Below are 14,490 nucleotides of genomic sequence, written 5' to 3'. Positions count from 1 at the left end.
GGATGACAGTACAATAATTACACTCAGCTACAGCCAGCTGCCGGTTGGATTAGCTCAGCATGAAGACTGGACACAGGGGGGAAACAGCAAGCCCGGCTCTCTACGAGGCTAAAAATACAACCACCCCTAAAGCTCACTAATTAAAATGGTATATAACGTTGGCAGAATCCATTCAGAGGGGTGAAACTTACATGTTGTGCTGGGATAGAAAAAAATCTAATATTTGCTGAAACATACTTTTGTCATAAGTTAGTGAACCAAAGTAGTGAACATTGGACTTAAAGCTAGGGTTGATCAAAGATAAAAAGCAAACGTTTAATACGCCTCCAGAATAGAGGCCCTATTAAATTTTTTCCAAATCTGTAATTAAGCGATAGTTTGATAAACTCAACAGAAGTTTGTGTTTGAGTCTCTCTGCCTCGCAGTGATCAAAATTGCTTAATGGAGCTTTAAGAGAGAGTGAAAAAAACATAAGCACAGATATATAGGTTTTATTCCGCAGCTATGAACTGAGTAAATGAAAACACACTCCCGTGCTTTGAACATAGGCCTAAAACTGGGACAGGGAGAGCAGTGTTTTTCTGAAACGATATCATCATCATCCCTTTTCATGTTCAGAAACTTCCAAATAACACAATCCCTAGAGGGCCGTGGTGAAATGGAATTCACTTACTTTACAGGCATGCTCCAGCACACACACACACACACACTCAATGTGCACACACCCACCTTTGAGTAATGCAGTGAGGATGGCAAGGTCAATGTCCTGATGTCCCTCCGAACCCATCCGGAAAACTGTTATCTGAGAGAGAGAGGGATGGGGGGGAGAGGGAGAGAGAGAGAGAGAGAGAGAGAGAGAGAGAGAGAGAGAGAGAGAGAGAGAGAGAGAGAGAGAGAGAGCATTTACGTTTGCTGGATTAATCTACACAAATGACATACTCTGCTTCCAAGGTGCTCAGAGAAGAGGAGAGGAATCACTCTGATATAGTATAATGACATTTTCCAGAGGCACTGTACTGTATGTTTGAACGCTAATGCCAGAATCAATGGCTCCGAACATTTTTGCAGAACATCTCCTGCCAGCCCCCCAGTAAAATGTCCTGAAAATGTCAGATTGAACCCAGGTGAGAAACAGCAGGAAAGTGTCCATGAAATTCGCTTCTAACACACAAATGAAGCAAATAAGAAAAAAGAACAATCTGTCCAAGGATAAAGAAGAACATAACGAAAGAAGATGTTAACTTCAAAAGTCATGAACGTACTGGACATTTTCCTGTTGAAATCTGACCCTGACCATCTCCTGCTGTGTTCTTCAGATGTTAAAAGCAAACACTTAATTTTCTGGACATTTTCTTGAGTTCGTGTCTGAAAACAGCTGCACTGTATTTTCTCCTCTCCAGGCTTTCCCTCTGTTCTCTCTTATCCTCCTCTGCAGGGAACACCACTAAACTCTCCAAACAGCTGCTGCACTGTACTCGCTGAGAAGGCGACCAAGAAGATGAGAGCAAAAACATGACAAGGAGGGAGATCACATCAATATGAATAATGTTGCTCTCCAGTTCTGAACATTATTTTTTCCTTTGGCTGAGTGTAACGTTTTTCAGATTAGGATTCAAGCAAAAATATTTTACTCTGAGGCCAGTTCAGGTCTTCTTCTGTGTAGACTCCAGCTGCATTTTTTATGTCCTGCGTGAGATGAACTAATGGTGCAATGGATAAAAGCCAAAGTCTGCCAAGAGTGAAATCTGAGGAATGGGACAGCTTTTCTGAAGGTATTTGTTTTGTTATTTATATCAAACGTGTGTACACCGGCCTTGTTGGGTACTTGTGACTGGACATGCATACCCATACATGTGCATGTGTGAAGGTCACCTTGTGGGAGCCATGTACGGGAGAACACGTGTTCTGAATGCCTGACGAGCTATTCCTCTAATCCTCCCATCCCTCTCCTCCCACCTCCCTCTCCTCCTTGCAGCCCATCTCCCTTCCCCATCTCCCCCCTATAAATGGCTTCATTTCGTGAGGCTCTGGGAATCTGTGGGCTTTGCTGCTGCGTTTGCTGCTGTTTTCCCTCGGGCGATGCTGCAATGCTGTAGTCGAACCCTCCTCTTTCTCGTCTCGCCCTATCACTCTTTTCACACTTGAATCTAAATGCACAAAGTAATTCAATTCACATTGATGATTTACAGTGTCTATTATGTTGGCTCATTCATCATTTGTATACCATATGCTGATGACATCTCGGCTTCTCCCTGAGAGGGAAATGAGGAGTAGGGCATCGTGTAAGCGCCTAAGCCCAGTGTTATGCATTGCAAATGTAATCACTAATAGGTGAACATCTAAGTGTGTGTGTGTGTCTGTGTGTGTTTGGAGGTGGTCACCTGTGTAATAAAAAGGTAATTCTCTAGGGGAAATAGGAGTGCACTGGAACGTGAAGGTAGCAGTTGAGGTCTTTATAAGTGGGGACGCCAATGAGTTGTTGGTGCAATGTGTAATTTAATGTTCAGTTACTGTATGTGTGTGTGCGTGTGAGTGTGTGAGTATGTGGGTGCGGCCAGTGGCTACATTATTATTTGCGAGAACGCATCTTTGCATCCACTCAAATAGATTGTTAACAACACATTTACGAAGCCAGCTGCCAACACACTTGTGATAAAATGACTAATCAAGCCTGCGTGTTTGTGTTTTAAAGGATTTCTTCTGTGTGTGTGCTGTGAGATTCTGGTTGTTTGTACCTAAACATAAAAAGTGATTTTGGAACTAAATCCATTTGAGAAATAACCCACACTCATCCGCAAAGGTCCAACAGTTCCTTTATGAAACCACACTTAAATTCACTAGATATATTATTATAATAAAAAACATTCTCTGAGAAATCAACCTGAATGTTAAAAAACTCACAATGTTAAAGAAGGCGGGAAAAAATCTGATCCAAATCTGAACAAGAATGGTAATGAAGAAAGGAGGAGGAAGAGGTCAGAGAGTGAGGGAGGGAGAGAGAGAGAGAGAGAGAGAGAGAGAGAGAGAGAGAGAGAAGCTATCTCTAAAGGTGGATGAAATATGAAGATTACAGAAGATGTAACTCCTTTGTTTCTATTCTTCCCCCTCCCTTTAGACCTCTGCACCTTTACCTCCATTCATTCCTTTTTCTTCCATTCATTCCTTTTTCTTCCATCCATCATCACACTACCCTCCCCGCTCCCCACCTCCAACCACTAATCTCCAGCAACCTTTCACTTATATGCTACCCCACACCACCGCTATCACAATCTTCCTCTCTCCGACCTCCTCCCTCTTCCCTTCCTTCAGACACACCCCCAAGGTGACCCTGTGGTTATGTGCTACCTGTTATCACAGGAGCTTAACAAGACAGAGGCTACATAAAAACAAAACCTCTATGACAATGCTAGGTTGCTAATTTAATTGCACTGATTAGAATGAGTCATCAATAGGTGTGGCTGAAGGTAAACAAACAGATCCTATACTCCATCCATTTTCCTCGAACCCTTTCAATAAAAGGTGCTCTTGAGTATTTACTGTGAGCAAACCAGTTCAGTGGAATAACAATTCTTTTTTTAAAGATATTTTGTGGGTATTTTCCAGCTTTATTTTATTGATAGAACAGTGGACAGCGAGTGTGAAATAGGGAGAGAGAATGAACCAACGAAGGTCAGTTGAGAACACTACCCAGGGCTGTAGCTGTTGGAAAACATTGTAAAACATCTTCAAGATCTTTTATATATTATTGAGAAGTGGACTGCCACAGTCTAGTCAATTAATGGGAAACACTGAACACAACTTCAAATGCAGCAGAAAAGTAAAGACGCCTGAAGTGAAACTAAACAAAAAAAATTTCGTAAAATGTCCAGAGTTATCAGAAACACGAGTAGGGAAATTACCACACCATGGCATTCCTATAGCACACTAAACAGAAGGTCGGTGGTTTGATCCCCGGCTCCTCCAGGCGGCAGATCATTTGCCATCGGGCAAGGCCCTTAACCCTAAGTTGTCCTCGATGACTGTGCCACCAGTCTGGGAATGTTGTGTGACAGAAAAATCCCTCTGTACTGTAAGCGCTTTATGAACGGTTTAATGCAACTTGCACTGTCAAGTGGTCTGTGTCGGTCAATGAGACCAGATCAGCAGCGCTATATATCAAAATCAGTCCACTACTAACTGTAGCTTACACTACCTTAAAATGCTCCATATATTTCTGACATCACTCAGCCTCTCCAGTGACACAGGGGGTCAACGTACAAGCCACAGAGCACCGACTCGTGTCTGTCACAATGAATCTCTGTCGACAGGACTAGAGGAGAGAGGAAAGGAGTTGAAACGCTCAGGAGGGGCCGGGATCAGGGGGATAGATGTGAGACAGCATGCAGGCGGCATCATGTGTAAAGCAAAGGAAGACAGAAGGAGGGAGATTAACTGTTGACAAATTGAAGACGGATGTGGGAAATGAAAAGGGAAGAGGCAGAGCTATCTCTCTCAGCATGACAGAGCTCCGTCGGAGGTTGCCACAACTTCAGAGACACTAAGCTACACGCTCAGAGGATCAGAAAACTGCTCTTCACGCCGCAGCGAGCGAAGCTGATTGGAAAACATTCATCTTCATTTAACAGGCAAAGACCCTGCTGACGCTGCTGCATGTACATGCCAGACACATGGCATCACCATGCATGACACATACTTGTACAGCCCACAGAGGTTTCCATAATCTCCTCCTGTGTATCTTTTACTTTTTGGTATGAACCATTAGCTATGTTTTTCCCCCTATTCTCTATGTTTATCCTTTCTCTATTCAAGAGCGTGGTATTCAAGATTGACTAATCTCATGTTCAGATTTTGCAATGCTCTCACTTAAAACCCTGCACTCACACTGCTTGTGCTTGGATTTCCTGCGCTCCAGCTTCAGCTCTTCTCCTCACTCTCACGCTGCTTGCGTGCGCACGTGAAATATCAACAAGTCCTGCTCTCAAACTGAAATACCATGCGCTTATGAAGATGGGGGGAAAAAAACACATAACCCGTAAACAGTCCAAATTATAAAAGAAAAAACAGAGGGAATAGGTTTCTCTACTCAGGAAATGTTGTACTGATACACTGCCCTGCCGATAATGAGCTCTCCGCAGATTTCTCTGTTTGTGGTTCTGCACCTATTTTCAAAATTGCTCTTCATCCAAACCACAATTTATTTTACCTCTTCTCATACTTCACGTGCCTCCACCCTCCCTTTTTTGCTCTATCTGTGCCTCCCACCCTCTCTCTCTCTCTTTCTCTCTCTCATGGTCAATTTAAGTCCCTCGTTCACTCTCCTCGTCTTCCTCCTACTAGTTCTTATAGTCTCTGTTGTCAGGGAGGGGGAGGAACATTGTGGGCTGGTGGTTCCTCCTCAATATTTAATCAGAATTAAACATAATAGGACTATTCTGCGCTCAATAATTCATACCAAGCTGGGAGATACCAGGACAGTCATCTTTAACCCCCCCCCCCCACACACACACACACACACACACACACACACACACACACACACACACACACACACACAAACCCACACCACCCAACAGAGGAAGAGGGAGGCGAGGGCTGGAGACCAAGAATTGAATTTGGAAAAACAGAAGTAACTGTAAATTACATTTGAGTGTGGTGATATTTAAATGCACGGACTCTCACGCTGCCTGTGGTCTTTTCAGTGCTGTTTGACATTCATGTAATGTTCCACCTTTGTGTAAAAGAGATAAAAGAAACACGACTAGCAATGTGCATATGCAATGAAGATAATTACTCTCTTCATCCAGACAAATTCATACAAATGTGCCTGATGCTTTCTTTTAGTATTCTCTTTCATTGCACTTACATAACTCATCAGCTATATACTTTTAAGCAGCTAGCCCTGTGTGAAATCCAAGCGCTTGCACATCATTACTCATTTATTAGTTTTGCAATTAGCCCCCCCCCCCATCTCCACTTTATCTGACGTGAGATTTAATTACGCATCATCTATTAAAAAAAATTTTTTTACTGGGCCGTGAGCCTAAATTGGACTGAATGCAAACACGTGACTAGCTAATTGTTTTGTGAAGCTGTGGCTTGTGGCTGTAAATAGCACTTCTCAGTTTTGTAATTTACTGTCTAACTAACTTCACAGCAATATGTTAATGATAACATCTGTCATGTGGCATCGTGGAATGACAGAGTTAGAGCAAAAAAAAAAAAAAAATTGGCTTTGAGGCTTGTATTAAACTGCCTGTTCCACTTGAGAAATTAAAAAAAACACGGGTATAAATTCCAGCCTGCGCGTACGACTGAGTTTATAGCCTCTTGACATAAAACAAACAGACCTGAGTATGACAAACACAGCAGAGGCAACAGGAAACAAGTGAAGGACAAAATGTTTTCATGAATAAAACAACAAGCTGGAAATAAGGAATAAAGCATGTCCTTCTTTGGACTTCACACACACACGCACGCACACGCACACGCACACGCACACACACACACACACACACACACACACACACACACACACACACACACACACACACACACACACTCACACTCACACTCACACACACACACACACACACACACACACACACACACGCCCTCTCTCTCTCTCTCTCTCTCATACATTATCCCAGTTACCTTTAGTCTTTCTCTTTTCCTCCCACACTTTAGCTTTCGTGCAGCTGGGCCAGGAAAAAGAAAGCACAGGCAGGCGCACTGGCACAATGACAAACACACACTATCATTTACTCTCTCGCCCTCATGCACTTACCCACTTTGAGACCAATGCACCCACCCAGGATAAACATGCATCTGCTGCCAGTGTGACTGGGTCAACACATGTTATCTAACCTGGGTTTGTGACCCAGCCCCTGACCTGGGTGTTAACATGAGCTTGACAAATCTTGACTTAAGCTTAAACACAGGTTTCTATAATATGTGACTGTGGTAAATACTTTAGTATCACTGTATCCCTCTGGAGGGAATTCATTACACCTATGTTGAGTCCAATCAGTTTCCGTATTGATTTTAAAAGGATCTCACTTGTCTTAAAAGCACTTTATGATCCTGCAGCAGCCGACTTGTCTGACATGCTTCTGATGTATGAACCAGAATCTTCCCCTCAGCTCCACCAGATACAGAACAGTCACTGGCAGAAATACTGAACAGCTTGTTCAACATGTAGGGCTATGTTTTGTTTTTGTTTTGTTTTGTGTGAGAGGGGACAACAAACATCCAGCCCAACAGACCACATGGTAAACTGTGCAGCTGTGAAGGCGTCCCCCCCCTTATTTTCAAACAGGCAATTCTACAAGGAGTCCCACATTTGAATAATTGATTCTTAACAAGTGGCTTAACTTTGATCAGCTGCTTGACTTTGACTAAGTTTGCATGTGTGTGAACTAGTTATCCTTTAAACATACGTCTGAAACCAGGGTTTTCTCACGCTTGGATTTACCAGCATTCGACTTTTTCTGATCATACACTTGTATCAAGTAATAAGTTACACACTTACCCTGCCGGCCCTTCTCAATTTCAAATTGAACCATCTTTAAGTTCCACAGTTGTTTGACTTATGGTCCACCAGAGGGAGCATGCCCTGCTGACCTTTCAGTAAATTAGACATTTCTCAGCAAATAATTGCCTGCATCAAAAGATACAGCTGTTCACCAACTTTGTAAGAAACATCTGCTGTAGTCTAAAAGTATAATGAGGTGAGCACAACCTTGTCTGAGCTCCTATACAGTACTTTGTGCCACACGACCTCAGCACTCCTGTCAGAAGCTTTCAAACACTACCCGTAAGACAGCCTGCATAAATAAGATACCGGACTTCATTCATATTGTGTCATCATTGTTTTTTATGAAAATGTAAAAGCCATTATTTATGTGGAGCTGTCTTGTCCTTTGTTATCCATTATCTCTTAGGACGTTGCTGAGAGTAGTAGTGCCATGACATTGAACAAACGAGACGTGTTGTCCCACCAATTCCCTACTCTGAGATGTCCTGGTGTTTCCTCAGAGGTTGTGAGTTGTACTGAAATGTTGTGTATTCTCAAACGTCGCTGGGCTTCGACCCCTGGGGCCGTCTCTGTGATGTTGCCAAAAATACTCTTGAGTGCTCAGTTTCTGGAAGGCAGTGGTAACAGTTTGGTAAATTCAGAGAGAGACAGCATCAGACTATCTGGCCTCTACAGCTGCTCCTGCTGAATGATTCACATGCCGTTGTTCTGCTCTGGCGTTTTGTGTTCTGAGGATCCATCAGTGTGAGCATCAGTCAGCCACTGGAACCCCACTGAGGACACAATCAATCCACTTACACGCTGTGCAACTGTGACCAATGCTAGGCAGCCTAAAAATGTGACATGTGCTATGTGTGTGAGCACCTACTGTATGTGTGTGGTGTGTGTGAGCATGTGCTTTTGATTTCTCTGTGTGACTTAGTGCATTATTATGATTATTAGAATAATCGAAACACATCATGATTAACCTGCGGTATTTGTACAAACAGGGGGAGGAGTTGCATGAGATAAACACCTAGCAGGGTCATCTCACACATTCCATCCTTCATCCTGATTAAATAGAGCTTGGGTATGTGAATGTTTGTGAATACAAATTCATTAAGGACTGCCACTGATCCAAACTCCCTATGTTAAAGCCCAGTCACTTTACCACAGGGGGTGAATGTTTTTAATTGCCCCCTCACTCACACAGATTGGAAGTGAACGGGAGGCAAAGTTTCGCCCTTTCTTTTTCATTTACACCAAAATTACCAGATATGTGTGTTTTTTTTTAATGGCTTAAGCCTCTAAAAAAAGACAATCGACTCCTTTGCCATTGCCAGTAGAGGAGAGAGCGAGTTCTGTTTTTTTCCCCCTGGTGAGTCATGTTCAACGTCATTAGCGCGCCTGAACCCAATGTGCCTGCGTTGCATCATACTGTTGCACGTTGTTCCCAGGACGCAAAAGCTTCATGGCTATTTACTTGCCAAGGCCCAGAAGTTCAACGCATGATGTAATAATGTCATAATGTCATAGCAGAACAGGTGAAGCGGCAACCTCTACACTGCCAGAAGATGATGAAGAAGAAAATATCACGTTCACCCAGGAGTCATGTTTCCATTTCCACCATATAGAAACACAGCAGATAAAAACCTCTGTCCACTGCAGAATAGGGATGAAACAGGAACCGGTTTTACGATTAACCACAGTAAAATCCCAGAGTGTTATTGTGGGAAATTGAAATTATCATATAACGGCATTTGATAACCATGGCGTAAAGCTCATGGTAAAAACTGTCCTACTGTTATGTGAATGTGCAAAGTTTACTTTGGTTTATTCGCGCAAAAGTTTAAGAGAAACTTGTATTTACGCAGTTCAACTGCCACACACAACATGAGACATGAGATAATGTGCACAGCCAGGACTTTAGGGTTACAGTGACCAAAACGATAAATCAAGATTCATGATACAACGTCATCCCTTAATTACTAAATACATCTGCTCGTCAGTTTGCGACAAAGAAAAGCAGATACACACACGCACACACACACACACATACACACACACACACACACAAACACACTCCTGCAGACAGAAGAGAAGCTTCCTGCAGATTATGACGCAATGCAGTGTTGTCCTGTTTATCTATGAACATAAATAGGAATTTATGGGTTTTTATAAAGATCAGTAGTACAACGTGTCTGTGGTTAGAAAAGAGCAGAGGAGCAGAGTCTCTTGTTGACCTACGTCGAGTAATGCGCCTGGTTGCCTTGCCGCTGCACATCACCTCTAAACCCACAGAATTTAAGAGCATTAATAAGAGGTGAGCACCGTTTGACTGACAGCTCTGTGAGGGGCCTGAGACTCCTGCCCGGGGGACAGGGATGTGTGTGACAGCCATGCTTGACAAGATGTGCTTCTAGACTTAAACATGGTCAAAGCGGCACAGACTCTCAAGTGGAGGCCATTTGGTCCCGAACTTCATCTGAATACATTTACATCCACTTAACGTTACATGTCATACATAAAAGATGTGGAAATAATTGCTTCAATAAAAGTTTCACGCTGTGCAAGCTTCATTTGTTCCTGCTTAACATAATTTTCATTTGAGGGCTTTGCTGCACAGGGTTAGAGTTTTATGCTGACATTGGTGTTATCAGTGACATTTTGTGTATATAAAGTTTATATTTTCTGTGGTGCATCTAAAAATATAAAAATAAATAAATAAAAATGTAACCATGCATGTGCTTAAATTATGTATATGTGTGTGAATAATAGACGTACATTTGTCTGACAGCATGTGTATGTGAACATGTATGAAAACCACACTCACCAGCTCCTTCTTCTTCATGCACTCCATGAGAATGATGAACAGATGTTGGGCCTGAGTGCGGCTGTAGGTGAATGTCTTCTGGATGGTCACCAACAACTGGTCTCTTAGCGACTCATTAATGATGCTGTAGGAGAGGAGGTGAGGGGGAAATAAGACAAGAAAATGTCAGGAGGGTGTAAGAGAGAAGAAGAACAGTGTGGGGCAAGCAGGCAAAGTCGATTTATTTGTCAGTGGGTAAAACCAAGGTTGACTGGGACTCTCAGCATATTTTCTCTGAGTCGTTGATGAGGTGGGAATCTGCAAGTTTACCTTTATCTGTAACTGCATATACAGTATGAAGCTATAAAACAATGCTGAGGCAAATATAAATAAAAATACACATAAGATAATTTCAGAAAGCACTTTTCAAGTTCTTCTTTTGTATCACTTCATGTTCTTATCGTGACAATATTTCTTACATATTACACTGCAGCCTCAGCATTACGTGTGAAATTGTATGAATATGTTTGCATTTGTTTGATCTAAGGGACTTCAGGTCTTTGCACAACAGGTCTGTAGTTTTCGTTCCAAAAATTGTCCACGTTTCAATATAAATACAACCTCTTGTTGTGTGCATGACGTTTACAAAGTTAGCCCTGTCGTTATAGGTTTACGGAAAATTTTCAATTTGGTGTTGGTGTTGTTTGAGCTGTTTAGGAGCAATAGGATAGCAGAAATGAGTTTTCTCAGTGATGGAATCAAACTGGACCACTGCGATCCTGAAATAGAATTAGAAGCAGTCGGCAACTTCGCAGCTCTTTTGCCAAAAGAAGAAATTCTCCTTGTTCCTGACGGCTTATTGGGATTAGATGGATGTTCTAAGTGAGGGGACAACAAAATCATCCCCACAGGTCGACTCCATTTTATCTCCTACCGCAAGTTTCAGGAATGAATAGAATAATAAAATGCATCTGACTCTGTGTGTGATGATTTTTATGGGATGATGTATTTAATAGACATGACAAATACAGACTTGTTGTGCAAAGACCTGTTATCTAATCATTTAGTAATAATCAAAATCATTTTTATCAGAAAGTCTGATTGCAAACAATCTCCCCAGAGTAAGTGATTTTCCACAGTAGACGAAGGTTGTATTAGTTAGTGTTTGTCCTCAGACGACAGCATGATGTGCACATGTGAGAGCGTACCCTCCCTCCTCCGAGTACTTGTGTCCAAAGGCCAAGATGTCTGACGCTCTGCCACTGCCATCACACACCACCACTGGAACTGGAGGAGTGTCCCTGAGGTACTCCAGCACTATGGAGATCACATTAGGACCTCCCTCCACAATCAGAGCCACCACCGGCACACCCTGACCAATACCTGCACGTAAAGAGAGCGGGAGCAGGAGAGAAAGGGCGATGGAGGGATTGCAGAGGGGAACAAAGGGATGAACAATTCAGAAAAGGGACAGAGGAGTAAAGAAAGATAAGACAGGTTAGGGATGGAATAAGACAAAGGGAGGGGAGTCAGGCTTGATCTACAAATAGAAAAGCTCAATCCAAATCTACCAAGCACGTATTAATGTGTCGCTTGTGATGCTTCCTGGATTCATTGCCAAGACGTTGCACACTTTCAAATTATGGCACGGAGGATTAAAAAAAATATACCAAAAATAACCAGCCTTTCTTTGTTCTCTGTTCTCGTGAGTGTGTGTGAACGTTACACTGATAAATCCCTCGCTGTTCCACATAGATTGCTCCTTGCCTGCAAATCACAGGCTATTTAGAGTAATTATGCATCATTAGCAGGTGGGTTATTCCTGTACGCAGTGAGGCTAGTACAGGAGAAACTACTGTAGATATGAAAGTTATTGCCCAACGCTCAAAGGAATTTCCAGCTTTATTCTTGCTCCTCTCTTCCTAGCTGTTGTTCCTCATTAAACCAAACCATTACAGACACCATAAACCCTGTTCGCTCTCGTTCCTCAGGCCCATTCTCTTGTATCCCCTCATGTTCTTTCCCTCTTTAGTGTCCTCAGTCCAATCCACTTCCAAAACTCACTTCTCCCCTCATCCTGCCTTTTCCTGCTAACCTTCTATCTACCTCTCTGCTGTTTTTTTTCATCATCATCTCCCTCTTTTTCTGTTTCATGAGGTTGTGTTTTTTTACCAGGTTTTTTGACTCTTCTAATTCAAAAGCTGTGTAGCTGCCGGATCTTCCCCGCCCTGCTGCACCCTCAGCCTGGTCTGCATAATTCACCAAGGAGAAAGCATAGTCTGTCTCTCAAAACACGCAGGCAGACGAGCACGTACAGATGTGTGCTTACAAACTTGGCACACACGCTCGCACACGCAAACACAAACACACGTCACACGCGCGTATTTGGGAGCTAACCCACCGCCCCTTACGCTTTGCCTCACACAGCCTTGTGCGGCCTTGTAACAGGGACAGTTACATAAGGAGAATGTTTTAGGGGCCTTGCCTACTTCAAAGAGGTAACACGTCACTGTGCCACAACGCATCACACGACCATACATCAACAGGGCGGATTGGGAGACAGAGAAGCAGACTAATGACTTGCATTTTTGTCTCGGATTCTTCCATTTCTTTCGGATCTCTATTTTTCCCGTTACCTGGGTGTGTGTGTGTGCGCGTGTGCCAGTTTACGGCTGTGTCGGATAGAGCATTGATATTGATGACTAGTGAGCTTTTGGAGGCAACGCCGCACTATGTAAAGATTATTGTTCTACTGAAAGCCACCGAGGAGCAGATGAGAAGGGGAAAGCACAGCTGGGTCATGGCTTGTCAATTGGTGGGAGGAAATTCACACACAAGCATGCCCATACATATGCACACTCATACATGTTGATAATAAATTATCTTCTGTTTTCCCTGACATTTCAAAACCAGCAGGCACATTTTGTTGATATAAATATCTAAATATATATATCATTTAATATTTTTACATTTTTTTCTCTATATGCCCACAAATCTATTTTCAGTTCAGTTTGACTGATTGAAATGTACAGTTTGCATTTCTGTCTCTATGGACATAATGTCACCTGAGTTTAAACTGGTGCCACCTCCACCAAAAAAATCTGCCACACATTCCAGTCCTGCTCCTGGAGGCTTGTGTGGAAACTGAGACCTTAAAGTCACCGGTGTTGATGCTCGGCCAACTGCTGCTTCCACTGAACCTGCAATTTTACACTTCTTTAAATATAATCCTGCTGTTGTTAGAAAACTAAGTCCTTTGAATTATTCCATCCATGTGGGTGGATTTAGCGCTCTGAAATCTGCCGTTCATATTAAATAAAAGTCTATTTTAATACAGCATGTACAGTGTGGTCACATGAGTCAGCACTTTCAGAAGCACATATATTGTTCAACATCTATTGTTCTACACCCATGCCTGGAAAGCTAATCTGCTTATCTGAATTTGGTGAAAATGCAATCTTCTTACTGGAGTTTACAAAAGTGCAGCACTTTATAAAGTGGACTGAGTCTATATGTCTGGGTTTTCTTCCCGTTGTTTCGTGGTTGTGGCTCACGATCTAAAGCGGGTCTTCCACCAGCCAGAGGGTCTGTGGTGTGATCCTCGGCTCCCCCAGTCAGTTGCTGAGGCGTCCTTGGGCAAGACATTGAAGCCCCAAGTTGTCCCTGATGGCTGTGTTCACTCTATGAATGTTAGAAAGTCAAAATGTTCAATACAAGAATGAGTAAAATAAAGTAACATAAAATAGGAGAGTAATGCTATGATGTGAATACAAACAACTTAAAGACACTCAAAAGCCTACGAGAGCATCAGGGTCTTTAGTCTCGTCTTAAATGTGTTGGCAGAAGGGAAGCACTTAACAGTAAAGGGTAGACTGTTCTAAAGCTGTAGGGCTGCAACAGCGAACACACAGTCACCCTCAGCCTCATCCTCAAGCTTCAGCCTCGGCCAAGGAACAGCCACGAGCTGAGAGATCAGAGAGTGGAAAAGGTGGCAGAATGCTCCAAGACTCAATTATGGGCCAGGATTTTTAGTGCTTTAAAAACTGTGTAGATAGAAAAATTGCTGCAAGAATATGTGTGTGTGAATGAGTGAATAATACTTGTATTGTAAAGTGCTTTGAGTGGTTGATAAGATGAGGAAACCAAATACAAATAGTTTATTTCC

At 42.6% G+C, this 14,490-nt stretch overlaps 1 protein-coding gene across 3 annotated transcripts in view; it reads right to left on the bottom strand.

Annotated features, from left to right (window-relative positions):
- Positions 1-14,490, bottom strand: part of trpm3 (transient receptor potential cation channel, subfamily M, member 3) — a 138,933-nt gene that overhangs the window by 32,179 nt on the left and 92,264 nt on the right. For all 3 annotated transcript variants that reach the window (XM_061071258.1, XM_061071259.1, XM_061071260.1), the window contains exons 7-9: positions 11,534-11,708; positions 10,347-10,470; positions 730-802 (exon numbers count right to left, since the gene is read on the bottom strand). In XM_061071258.1, coding sequence (XP_060927241.1) covers positions 730-802; positions 10,347-10,470; positions 11,534-11,708 — 372 coding nt within the window. The remainder of the gene's footprint in view (positions 1-729; positions 803-10,346; positions 10,471-11,533; positions 11,709-14,490) is intronic.

Source organism: Limanda limanda, chromosome 5, assembly GCF_963576545.1.
Source record: "Limanda limanda chromosome 5, fLimLim1.1, whole genome shotgun sequence".
Classification (NCBI taxonomy): domain Eukaryota; kingdom Metazoa; phylum Chordata; class Actinopteri; order Pleuronectiformes; family Pleuronectidae; genus Limanda; species Limanda limanda.
The sequence above is the reverse complement of the archived record's forward strand: the minus strand, read 5'-3'. Positions and strand labels throughout refer to the sequence as shown.